Genomic DNA, 13,633 nt, shown 5'->3' on the forward strand with positions numbered 1-13,633 from the left:
ATATAGCAACATTTAACAATAGTGATTCACCGGAGGTTCTATGATCTGTGGTAAATTTTTCTCTTTCGTTAATTATGACCGAAAAAAACCAGCAACCTTAATATCTTTTCCAACGAGCCAATGTAGGATGGATATGCGTGCAATTTCCCGCGAAATCCATCCCGACATCTCTAAAATATAAGCCGCTAGTATAGATGTATTTTATTAATATATTTATTTATATAGTGTATGTGGGTAAAGAAGTGGTTTAGAAGATCTAGCTTTGAATTTTCATTAATAGCATTAAAAAAAATTCTTAGTAAAGTATTAACTTATTAGTTAATTAATATGAACTTATCAACTTAAAGTAAAGACCAAAAAAAATCTGGTAGGTCTAGATATTTTGTGTGCGCAAACTGCTAAAACAAAAATTGTGGAATTATTTAAAATTCACATTTATGTTCACTTAATGTTAAAAAGAACTTAGGAATTTGGAATCATATTTGGAATCAAAAATATGAGTTGTCTCGGTTACTATGGAGATCATAAGGAGAGCGCGCGCTAGTGGGAGTGAAGGGGGGGGCGACGAGTGATCAGTGGCGATGAGAAACACAGTATCTGCGTTATTAAATCCGTTCCAGTTCAAAGAAACGGTCAGAAGTGTATATTAGGGCTGTCACGGCGGCACCGAACGAGCGGAAGCCGGTAACGTTAGTCTAGTCCAGGGCAGCGGACGGAGAGAGGGGAGCGAGATGGGCAGCGCGTCTTCCGCGCATCGGATGATATACCTGGACCTGGATGGACGGACTCAGAAGGTATAACTCGCACTAACGTTACATGCATGGCGGAAAGAAAGCACATTAACAAATGAACGGTTCAGAAAGTTTCAGCGGCTTTAGTATCTGTATAGGATCATGTTTATTATATGACTCTTTTGGTAACATGCTTTAAAACTGCTTATATAATAATATTATAATAATATATATAAATATATAATATATACTCCATCATATTAAAATGATGTACAAATCCATAAAAGTAACATTTAATCACCGTATATTTTATTTTGTCAGTACAGAACAACCTTGAATATTGAACCATGTTACCATTTTATACAGTAAACACCTGATTATTTACCAATGCATATTTGAGAACTACAGTAGATTAAATTCAAATGTAGAGTTTTTAAATGTACATGTAGATTGAGATGGAGCAGTTCAATTGATCTTTTCTTTACCTAAAACATCTTCAAAGAAAATTAAATGAAACAGCCAGAAATGACTGACTGATTTGACTATATGGCTCTTTGGAGATTATTAATGTTGCATTGTAGCTTTTCTATTTTTGCTTTTACTTGCGTTCACCTATAACAGAATTTTTAAGTATTCTAGTCATATGAATCATTTTCACCGATCTGTACATTTTCACTCTTACTGTTATTCACACCCTCTTTTTAATGACTCCAGGTTGCCTTCATAAAACGTTTGATTAGTTTTTACACACGGAGTAGCCAGTATGTGATGCTTCACCACATTATAAAACTCAGGCTGGGTCATGTTTTCGGGGAAAATCTCAACTCTGTCATGAGGTTGCAAGTGAACAGCCGGTCTGATAGCCTTTAATAATGTTTCTAATTAATAGATCTGGCATGGTTGAGATATTATCAGTTAAATTACAGGTATCCAAGTGACAATCAGTTTCTAGTTTGTTGGTCACACTTTATATTAAGTGTCTTAACTACTACCGTATGTGCTTGCACTTTAAATATATCCTGTTAAGTTTACAGTGAAATAAATAGAGGCCAGAAATTCACTTGCAATGTTTCAGGGATTTTGTCAAGTGACGTAATGATATACCAGTCTACTTGAACTACCTAATTTGGCTTTTTATCTCAGAATGTACTGATAACCACCACGATAATACAGGTGGTATACTAGAAAACCACATGATGAATCAGAGTTCATCGTAAGTGCCCTGTTCATAAATCATGGCCAGTACAGACAGGGCACAGGGTCATACGCACAAACACAAGACGCCACCAGGGAAACACACCTGACATGAAAATAATGCAACAAATATTAATTACACTTCTGGAAATATCATTTTACAGTTTTGCACTTTAAATTATATGGTAATTCATAGTTTTAACTTCTAAAGACCATACATTTGACAGATTTTACAGTAAAATTACTTTTAAAGGAGTCTTTCACCAGAGTAGTAGTTTTTTACTATAGCATTTTAAAAGTTTTTTCCTGTGAAAATTAAAAACCTTTTTTACAGTGTGCATTAAAATGCATGACATGATATTCAGTTCTGCTTCTACAAAGTGTCACTGTAAAATAAAAGTAAGCTTAAATACTATTTGTTACTAGTAGACTATTATAATAGCACTTTTTACAATGGGGTGCCAATTATGATGCATGCTATTTCTGTACGCGTGTGATTACATGCATAAACTAATATAAATTGGGACTAAATCATTGCTTGCACCAAATTAGTGTGTTTTGCATACATTATTAGAGTCATACAATGCTTATGGGTATCTGCCTGCCATTGTTCAGCCTTGGCAATGGGACAAAAACAAAATAATCAGCATTTTTAAAGCTTAGAACACAATGAAAAACAAATGGACATTTTAATGAGCACATCTGTGTGTATGCATACACCCACACTTTGTGCACACACACACAGTGTATACAACAGGAGAAGTGGTGAAGTATCATTTTTGTTCTAGTGCGACTGCATGTCTTCAGGCTTTTTAGTGGGTATTCAATTACAGCTCTACAGTCCTGAAAATACTAGAAACTTCTCAGAGAACTGTATTTAGATGCTCCACTGATAAAATAACTATTATAACAGAGTTTTGCACCGTGGTTGGTGGTACATCATTTTATCATTTCTATTCTCTTAGGCTGTTAGTTGTGGGTTTTATGTTTCATCTTTGACAATGTGCACAATTAGTAGCCCCTTTTTTGGACACTAATAAGTATTTCTCATATATTTGAACTCAGAACCTGCAATTGTATTATGGAACAATTCCCCCGTTCTCCCTCTTTCTCCCACCCTTTTGCTCACTCTCATCTGTTTTTGCAGCTCAAAGTCTTATTATCGTTCTCTCTCTCTTTTTCTCTTCCTTCGCTCGGTCTGTCAGCTGCACCCCCCTCATTGTCTTTTTTGTGTTGTCACCTGTTTTTGCTGTCTTGTGCCTGCTGATGATAGATATACTTGTGTTGTAAGTGGGTCAGAGTGCTCAGGGTCAGGACTGACACTACATACAAATGATGGACGACAGCACTTGGCCTTGGCTGTGTGCAGAGTCTCAAATAATCGATAAACTGTGATGGTCAGCATCATACATAGAAATTATGAAGATAACCATAGTCGCATTGATTCTGCCTTCTAGGGTGATTTTTTACGGTTTTTAAAGCAATCATCATTGCATAGTTTTAAAGGCTATAATTTGAGATTGCACAGTGCAATTTATTAATGCTTAAAGGTATTCTTTATCTCATAAAATATTTAAAATTTTAAAGAAATTTACTTTAAAACTCACCTTTTCAAATGGAATTCTTCAGACTGATTTCACATTGTCATTGATTCTGCTATATATATATATATATATATATATATATCATTATAGTATTAAACAATGTTATCACTAATTACCTTTTTACTAATTTTGACAGATTTTTGTTATGATCTTGCCACCTACCCAGAATTTTTAACTTCCCCTTTAAAAAGTGTTAAAATCTGGCCTAATGTATGCCTAAATGTAATAATTTCATAACAAAGAACTGCTGTCCCTTATAATGGTGTCATTACCATCATGCCACACATTTTAGAAAAATATTGAGGTTTTGCTAAATTCTCTATATTTGGTTTTGTTGGAATGAAAATGAAAAGGGAGCCTTTTTCTGCCATCAGAGAAACCGTTTGAAAATCAGAAACATCATCATGGTCTGAGAGAAGCTTTATTAGGTGTCATTACCAACCTGTTCAGCATTTGATCATTTTTATTCGTAAAACAAATTTATTTTAAGTTCCATGTGAAGTGACATGAACTGACATGCAGCTTATTGTATTGGCAAGTGCAAGGCCCCAAAATGTCCTTACCATCACACGCCATTACCGTTGCACATGATATTAAAAATCCACACCACCATACCAAAATCCACAGGCTGATCAAGGTCATGATCAGATCGTTTTATCTTTAACATAGCATAAAGAAGTTTTATTTTTCAGGATTTTAAGTCAAAAGTGACCCTAACTGAATAAGCTCAGTTTATTTTAGAGACACTGATCAGACTTTCTGTTTCTTTTAGGTGGTTTTCAGCCGTTTCTGCAGCCCATGTGATATAAAAGAGTTATTCTGCACTGCCACAGGGCTCTCCAGGTACAGTACGATATATGTGAGTGTGTGTGTGTGTAATTGAAGTGTTTCCACTTTTGAAGTGCTCCCATATTTAGAGAATGTATCTGCTGCTGACAGGAACACAACCATCTCCCTTCTGGACTCAACAGGAGCAATGGTCTCCATTGACCCCACAATGCCAAACAACTCAGAGAGGTAACATAGCCCTCCATCCCATTTATAAACATAAATCCAATGCTTTTTAGCTGTAAAAGTGCCTTATACACATGCATACCTCTGAATCAGTTTCACACACTAATGTCAAAACATTTCATTTAGTCAGAATCTCTTAAAGGGGTCATATGATGCGATTTCAAGTTTTCCTTTCTCTTTGGAGTGTTACAAGCTGTTCGTGAATAGATAATATCCCTAAAGTTGCAAAGACTAAAGTCTCAAACCCAAAGAGATATTCTTTATAAAAGTTAAGACTCGTCCATGCCCTCCTAAAACGCCTCGTTTAAACACGCCCCCACATGTCTATGTCACTGTGTGGGAAGATTTGCATAACACCACCCAAATGTTCACGCAAAGAAGGAAGGCGTAACTTTGATTCTCGCTGTAGTATTGTTGCTGCTGCCACCATGCCGTGGAGATGCTGTGTTTCGTTGTGAAAGCGAAACTACTTTGTTTGGCCTTCCAAAAGAGGACACGACTAGAAATCAGTGGTTAATTTGTATTTACAACACTGTTCCAGAACAGTTCTACCCAAATATTCAGATGTGTGCAACGCATTTTACGGAGGACGAGGACTGTTTCCTGGGAGAGTAGCCTACAATGTTCAGACAAATAATGCTGACTCACAGCCTGTAAGTACGTTTTCATATTTAAAGGATTTGCCACTGACGCTTGTTGTTTGTCATTTCTCCGATCACAAATGCAGACATGTTTTTATGTTTACGCAGCGCAATGCAACGCAATGCGTAAAAAGACAGTATAAGTCATTATAATCAGTAATTATGTCCCCACTGGATGCAACAAATTCCTCGTGTATAATGGGTTTTAATGTTTTTGTCTCGTCACTCCGCCCACAGGGCATCACAGTATGTGAGGGGCGTAACATTTCCGTCACAAGCTTGAGGTATTCAGCCAATCACAACGCATTGGATAGCTGGCCAATCAGAGCACACCTTGCTTTTCAGACCGATTAGCTTTGTAAAAATCGATGCATTTCAGAAAGGCGGGGCATAGAGGAGCAACAATAATGTTCAGTATGTAGAAAATAATGTGCTTTTTGAACCTTAAACCTCATAAACACATTTCATTACACCAAATACACAAAATAATGTTAAAAAATGTAAAATGTAAAAATTTTTAGCAACGTCATATGACCCCTTTAACACTGATTTTATAGCAAATGGTCCACCATATGGTGTTTTTATAGGTAAGAAATAAAGCAAACAAGTCATTCCACTACTTTTTATATAGACCTTTTTTTCTATAGGTTAATTAAAATGGCCAAACTCTTTAGAGTATTTCATCTCTCTTAGCAGTAACTTTTTTGTTAAAGACTAAATGTTGGAGAGTTTATAATATAAAACCAATGATCCAATTTAACGCCAATTTGCAGACACACTCAGGGAAACATAAAGACGTTGTTTAAACATTCAGAGATGAGAAGCCCAGTAAACTAGCCTACTGTCTGAGCCTTATCTGTTGGTTATATGGAGATCTGCCCTACATGCTAGACAAACAATGGATGGCGGCCAGATATAGATAAAGGGGAAGTTACTCTTTGAGAACCATGTACCCATTCACTGTCACAATCACAATCGGCTGCCAGAGGAGTAGACATCTTGGATGGAAATGCTACAGAAAACTGTAGCTCTCATGAGGAGTTACTGGATTGTCCTGTAGGGAGAGGGGACGTGTTTTAGTGTGGCGCCAACTGCTTTGTAACTTCATTTGTCTGTCCTGGTGTTTTTGAAGGTCACCGTACAAAGTGGTGCCAATAACTGGCGGACAACTTGCAGGTAAGTATCAGATGTTCTGAATGGGATTTCACTTACACTCTTAAAAATAAAGGTGCTTCAGAAGGTTCTTCAAGCGATGCCATAGAAGAACCATTTTTGGTTCCACAAAGAACCATTCAGTCTCAACCATCTCTTGCTTATCTTTTTATAATCTCAAGAACCTTCTTTCACCACAAAGAACCATTTGTGAAACAGAAAGGTTCTTCAGATGTTAAAAGTTCTTTATAGAACCATTTAGACAAAAAGGTTCTTCTATGGCATCGTGAAGCACCTTTATTTTTAAGAGTGTACCCTGAATGTTTTTGTGTGTGTGAATCACATCTACAGTGCTGTGCTTTCACTGATAGTGTTTACATTCCGGTTGAAATGGGAAACAGGGTTTGTTTTATTATGAAGATTGAAACAGCTCTGGAGTTATAACTCATATGTTCTCAAATCTCCATAAATGGAGTGTGCGGAAAGCTGCGTGTGTTCACAAGAGCAACTCCATTTTTCATTGTGCGAACATTTCTGCAGCGGGGGTGGACTGCAGTCTTTTCAATTTAAATGTGTTATCATGAGCAGAGAAGTGATTATAATATTTTATTGATTTCAAAGCAAACGTAGATATACAAGGTCATTTTTTGGACAGATTCTGTGATTCATCTGCATTCCAAGACTGTTTCTTAGTAGATTTATTGTCAACATAATATATTTTTCTGCTTGGCTTTTCAATATCCTATCAATTACGCACAAATACTGTGGGTGTTTTTGGAACAACATACTACCATGATACTGTTTCTGCACTATAGAGTATAGGCTGCTACGCATGTGTTGCTGTGTTGGACTGAATGGAATGATCAGTCAAACAGTGCTGTTTCAATAATGCAAGTGTTTACATTCCTACGACTTTCTTGTACAAATGAGCTGTCTCTGCACATTATGCCAGGAGGATATGAGAAAGTCATTTCAGGTGATTTATTACTGTGCATGGCCTATAAACAGAATAGTAGCAGGAAGTCCAGAGATTATATGATGTATATGATTACACTAATTAAATTATACAATGTGAGTGCAGAGGTCGTGTGTCTAATCAAACGGGACAGTACTTTGGCTCGAAATTCATCTATTATTTGGTAGAAGCAGCTAAATTAGACAGCTGCCAACATGGAAAGGTTGTGTGACATATCTTTATCCTCACAACCAAGGTTTGAGATGTAAATAAAAAAAGCTGTCAAATAGATGACAAAGCTGCTTGCACTTCAGACCAGCAGGATGATTTTGGACAATGGAGGGAAACATGCCAGACAGTGACAGGTGTCAAATGTACTTTTTATGGCTCAGCAGTCTGTATAGGAAAATCGTGCGTAGGAAAAAACTCTGCGGCTGGAACCCATGTTCACCATCTCATTTCCATATTTTATCTGTGTTTGGCTCACTTGAAATATGTAAACCATCTTTTATGTGTCATACTTGTATGCACTATGTGTGTTTCCTCTCTGTCTCTTCAGTGGAGGGGATGAAGGTGGTGGAGATCGAGAAATGTCGCAGTGACATCAAGAAGCTGCGGGAGGAGATGGCCTCCAGGAACAATAGGTCAGTGACCTCACTGCTTTTCCTGGAGATGTTGGAGCGGCATTTTTGAACTGAATAAAGGCTCAGTTTAAATAGCAGGAAATATCAGTAGCGCTTTGCAACTGATTTTACATCTGTAATCTGATGTGTTTCCAAGTAAAACAGGATATTTAATGAGAAAAAATGTAGGTCAAGACTGGATTTTATCCTTCAGGAAATGATTTTATTGTGAAAAGTTACATGAAGTCAGGTGGTTGGAAGGGTGAGGGTGAAAAATAAGAGTTTCTAGGTGATGTATAAGTTTAATATAATTGTATTTGATAATATAATATAATATGAATAAAAAAAGTCCACTTCAGTGTACTTAAAAAAGTACAAATTCATGACTTTAACACACTTAAGTAATTTAACTTGTAAATGGTGCACTTTGTAATAATTTCAAATTATTACAAAAATTTGAAGAAATACAATTTGTATATAATACTTAAGCACATGTAAAGTACTTGATTTTAACTGTAGCGTCTTATCGATATTACATTTAATGTTAATATTTTTTAAATGTACAACTTCAACAAACGTGTAATTACAAATATTTTTAAATACATGACGTACACATTTCCATACAAATGACAGTAACGTCTATACTATGATAAATGCTTGGCAGTACATTTGGCAGTTGGCTACATTTTAACCATATTTAAAAGATAGAAGTAATTATGAAATTACATACAAGATGTACTTTAGTCCTACTTAAGTGGGTCAAAAATAAAACACTCTAGTCCAGCTAATTGCATTTAATATAAATGATATACTTAAAACATAAATAATATTAAATTCTATTACTATGTAATTAATAAATTAACTTTTTCCCCACTAATCTTTTTTTTTTTTAAGTTAGCAGCCAGTGCCAGCATTTTTGATCATTTTTACAAATTTCATGGCCCCCAGAATATTTTGTTGTATGAATATCTGAACATGCAATATGTCAAAAGAAAGAACAGAGCTTCTGCTTTTAAACAAAACAAACCGTTTTATTCTAGCGTCATTTAATCTTTTTTATCAACACTTGAATGTGGTTAAGTCTCATCAAAAAAGCAGCATTTTGAACGAAAAGCTAAGAATTTTTTTTTTTTTTTTTTCAAAGACTATGACAGGATCAGATTCAGAACGATGATCAAAATATAGATGGAGTAAATTGAGTCCATCAACATCCCCAAAGCTTGCATAGTCCTACACCACATTTCATTCAGTACTGTTAGGCAGTTTTGATTTATAAGCTGTTGAAAATGTTTAATGATAGCATCAGATACAAGCGAAAGCAATGCTTCTTCAGTTCGCTTGTTTCTGCTTCTTCTTCACTTGTTTTTGGATCTGGAGCTTCTGTACTATTTCAGAAGATGTGTAACATCGCCCCCTACCATATAACAGTGAAGTGTCAGGGAAGCATTATGTCGTAAATGACGGAAAATCCCATCAATGGCGGGAAAAGAGTCAAAATACAATCAAGTGCCCTAAAAAAGTACTCATTTTAAAAACATGCTAAAGTGTACTTCATTTTCACAAAGGAGTAACTATAGCAGGTTATTGATAGCACTGTTCATGCTGCTAGCTTAAATGAGAGGAGAATTAAGAAGCAGCCCAGGTGTTGTCTTAGTCAGCTCTTGTTAAAAATACTAACAGATGAGGTCAAGTCTTTTCCCTTTTGAGTCTTAATGAGCTGACATGGCTCTCACATGCTCTCTTATTAGTGAAGGATCAGATTCTAATCTAGATGAATCAAAGATAACTCTCTTTGAGAGATGTTGACATGGTGCTTAAAAAATGAAATGCACAGCATGTTCTGTACTAAAGCAACTGAGCTCTCAGTGCTTTTTACCTTTTCAGTAGTTTCCTAGATGACAACAAGAAGTTAACTCCTCGCAGAGATGTGCCTTCATACCCAAAGGTAAAATGGCAGATGTGTTTGTAATGGGTTCCTTTATTATTTTGTGTACTTATTCTGCTTTAATAATATGATATAGGACAGCATATACAGTACCATTTAATTACAGCAAGGTTTGTAATCAGGGTTCAAGGTTTATCCTTTAGAGAGCCACATGGTTTATGTTTAAGAATATATTAAGGAAGGTTTAAAGGGATAGTTCACCCCCCCAAAAAAATGCTGATGAAATATCTACAAAATAATTACAAAACATTTAAAAGAACATATACACTACCATTCAAAATGTTGTGATTTTTTAATGTTTTTGAGAAAAAGTCTCTTATGGCCACCAAGGATTTGTTTATTTGATTAAACTACAATAAGAACAGTAATCCTGTTAAAATAACTGTTTTGTATTTTAATCTATTTTAAAATGTAATTTATTCCTGTGATGTAAAGCTGAATTTTCAGCATCATTACGCCAGTCTTCAGTGTCACATGATCCTTCAGAAATCACTCTAATATGCTATTTGGTGCTCAAGAAACATTTTCTATTGTTATCAATATTGTAAACAGTTGTGCTGCTTAATATTTTTGTCTAAACATTTTTTCTGGATTCTTCGATGAATAGAACATTTATAAAGAACAGCATTTATTTAAAATAGAAATCTTTAACAATATAAGTGTATTTACTTAATTTTGATCAGTTTAATGTGTACTTGCTTAATAAAAGTATTAATTTATTTCAAAAAGTATATATACTGGCTTCAAACTTTTAAATGGTAGAGTATTTTTAATAATTATTAAAAGAAATGTGTTTTATTTATTTATTAAAATCTTCACATAGCTCTTTTCTGCCAGTCAGGCTTGACTTGTTGACAACAACAAGAAGTAAAGTCAAGTCACCTTTATTTGTATAGCGCTTTATACAATACAGATTGTGTGAAAGCAGCTTTACAGCGGCAAACAGGAAAATAGTTTGTCAGTAATGCAAGAGGTCAATCAATTTTTACATTTTTCAAGTTAAAGTCAGTTCATTGATGATTCAGTGATGTCAACGGCAACAAAAGCCTATAAAAGAAATGTAAAAGTAGTCATTGAAATCTCAACAAATCCTATCTACATTTACATTAAGATTGAAAAATATCAATTTCATGTCACTGAGGTTATTATTGTGATTATTGACCTCTCGGTATGTGACTTGGAATATAGTAGATTATGGGCTACATATGGTATTATTTTTTGACGCTTTATTGTTGTGCTCACTATAAACTGGAAAAGAGCTGTGTGTGGAAAAAAGAGCATACATTTGTAATGACATGACAATGAGAGTGTAAATAATGATGTGAGTAAATAATAATGAATTTACATTTAAAGAAAGAATTCTTATTTGGGGTTAAAACCGGTATGTTGAACATAGATGTGAATGTGATGTACGCAATGGCCACAGCCAGGCGTTGGTCATCGGGGGTTAACTGAGAGCTCTGTCACCTGCAGTACATGCTCTCCCAGCAAACCATAGATGCCCTCAGAAAACCCGCCTTTGACGTCTGGCTGTGGGAGTCCAACGAGGTAAGAGTCTAACATGCCACTGTTCTGTCTTCCTTCTCTCTCGCCCTGTTTTCTCTCTTCTGCGTCTGTTGCTTGTGCTTGTGTTTGTGGGGCTTGTGTAGTACCACCTCTCACAGGAGACAGTAGAAGCTTTGAGGCAGCCAGTCTTCGATGTGTGGCAATGGGAACCTAACGAGGTGAGGATCGGCCAAATGAAAGACGCAAAGTTCTACTGAAGTTGATGTACCAATGCACAAGATGTGTGATAGACACTTGGTGAAAATGACTGACATGCCAAACCACATTTTTTGTACTGCAGAAGATACTATCATCAGTGTTTTGTACTTTAAGATGCTGAGTTGTTTGGAGCATATGTACCATGACCTCGGGTTGGTAAAGGACTTAAATATTAACCCCATCACGCTGAAAAGATGGCTGGTAAGACTATACTATAAAATTATAATCCTTCAGGTCATTTTTTACCTGAAGAAGGTTTTCTTTTTCCTGAAAATACTGTTGTCACATTGGACTAAAACCTACTGACTTTGCTCACACTGGGTATAACAACGTTTTGGGCGAATTTGTTTCCCCAACCTTGTTACACTTGTGGTGTTTAATCTTTTTGTCAAATTGTTTTCAGATTTTGTATTTCTTTTTGAAACTTGTTCATTGATCTGAACGTATGCACCTCTGTTAATGAGTGAATATTGTCAGAATTATCTACAAATAATGTTTGTTTTTTTTTTCATTTAAAAACTGAAGTGTATTTGCTCAGATCAGTGCTCTACGATCAGTCAGTTCCAAAAAAGAAATACAAAACCTGTGTTAATTGAAAGAAAACAAATTGACAAAAAGATTGAGTTCAAGATTTGGTGATAATATAGCATAATGAGAGATTTACAAGTTTGGAATAACAAATTAAATAAAGGATTTTCAAAACAGTACAAGTGATTTTTTTAAAGAATATATACAGTATATATATATATACAGTGGGGCAAAAAAGTATTTAGTCAGCCACCAATTGTGCAAGTTCTCCCACTGAGAACTGGGATACGTGTGCAGACCCGGCCTCATGATGACTGTCAACACGCACACATAGAAAGAGTCTTACTCTGCTGTGCTTCTGTGTTTTTCAGGAAAAGTTCACACAAGTAGATATTCTTGTTTTGATGACAGCAGCTGTGTGTCATGACCTGGATCATCCTGGGTACAACAACACGTAAGAGCCATCATTCATGAGTGCTTATATACACTGACATTTATATTACCAGTCATAAATATTTCTTACCAGCCATATATATTTCTTTATATTAGCCATAAATATTTATTTTTGCATTATTTCTATTTAATATACACTTACTAAAATATTCCACAATAAAATGTCCACGTTTCCACACAGCGCAACTGATTTTAAAGGGGTAATATGATGCGATTTCAATTTTTCCTTTCTCTTTGGAGTGTTACAAGCTCTTTGTGCATAAAGAAGATCTGTAAAGTTGCAAAGACTAAAGTCTCAAATCCAAAGAGATATTCTTTATAAAAGTTAAGAGTCAACCACGCCTACCTAAAACGGCTCGTTCTAACACGCCCCCACATGTCTACAGCTTAAGCAGATAGATGACGCCATGAATGAGGTTACCATTAATGTTTTTTTGTTTTTTTTTTGCTTTTTTAAACTAGCATTAGCTATTTATTTCTTATTATCCTGGTTTCTTTTCTTAGGTGCAGAAAAAGAAGAGTGAAAATTTAACAATAGGAGGAAAAAAGAAATGAGGAAGGTCAATGTTAAAACATTGTACTGCATGCATTTTAGTTATTATTTGTGTTATATGTACAGTGAAACCCAGTTTTTGCTTATTTGTTTCAGCTGGAATCTCATCAGAGGCAGTAAAAAGTGTGAAATGAGTGAAATCTTGGCCGTCTGCTCAGAAAATCCAAAGCATCTTTCAGGGAATTGAACCATGTACAGCTCAGCTATGAACCATTTGTGTTGTTTTTATTTGGTTTTGTAAAAGTATAAACAGTATACAGGATGTACAGATTTTTAGTCACTTCTACTAAAATAAAATAAAATAAAAGTCTAACTTTTAGAACAACTGAAGCCACATATCTAATTTTTTTAGAGCACTCTTATAATACAATATTTACTTTTGTTCCTGACGTCTAATGAAATTGTATCAGGATGTGTGTGATAGCCTTTACTGTATCTACAGGTGCATCTCAATAAATTAGAATGTCGTGGAAAAG

General features: G+C 35.2%; 1 protein-coding gene and 1 long non-coding RNA gene across 2 annotated transcripts; both read left to right on the forward strand.

Moving 5' to 3' along the window:
* Positions 1 to 706: 706 nt before the first annotated feature.
* LOC107572406 (high affinity cGMP-specific 3',5'-cyclic phosphodiesterase 9A-like) lies at positions 707 to 12,623 on the forward strand. The gene is made up of 9 exons (XM_016258842.1): positions 707 to 794; positions 4,302 to 4,372; positions 4,469 to 4,546; positions 6,317 to 6,360; positions 7,851 to 7,935; positions 9,799 to 9,859; positions 11,509 to 11,583; positions 11,738 to 11,824; positions 12,523 to 12,623. The coding sequence occupies exons 1-9, from the start codon at positions 732 to 734 to the stop codon at positions 12,607 to 12,609; spliced, it is 651 nt and encodes a 216-aa protein (XP_016114328.1). The 5' UTR covers positions 707 to 731; the 3' UTR covers positions 12,610 to 12,623.
* A 365-nt stretch (positions 12,624 to 12,988) lies between these two features.
* Positions 12,989 to 13,461, forward strand: LOC107572412 (uncharacterized). Its single transcript, XR_001607338.1, has 3 exons — positions 12,989 to 13,020; positions 13,109 to 13,164; positions 13,254 to 13,461. It is a non-coding gene; the product is annotated as an uncharacterized lncRNA (long non-coding RNA).
* Positions 13,462 to 13,633: the final 172 nt, after the last annotated feature.

The sequence above is a fragment of the Sinocyclocheilus grahami genome, unplaced genomic scaffold (genome assembly GCF_001515645.1).
Source record: "Sinocyclocheilus grahami isolate Dianchi unplaced genomic scaffold, SAMN03320097.WGS_v1.1 scaffold1747.1, whole genome shotgun sequence".
NCBI lineage: Eukaryota > Metazoa > Chordata > Actinopteri > Cypriniformes > Cyprinidae > Sinocyclocheilus > Sinocyclocheilus grahami.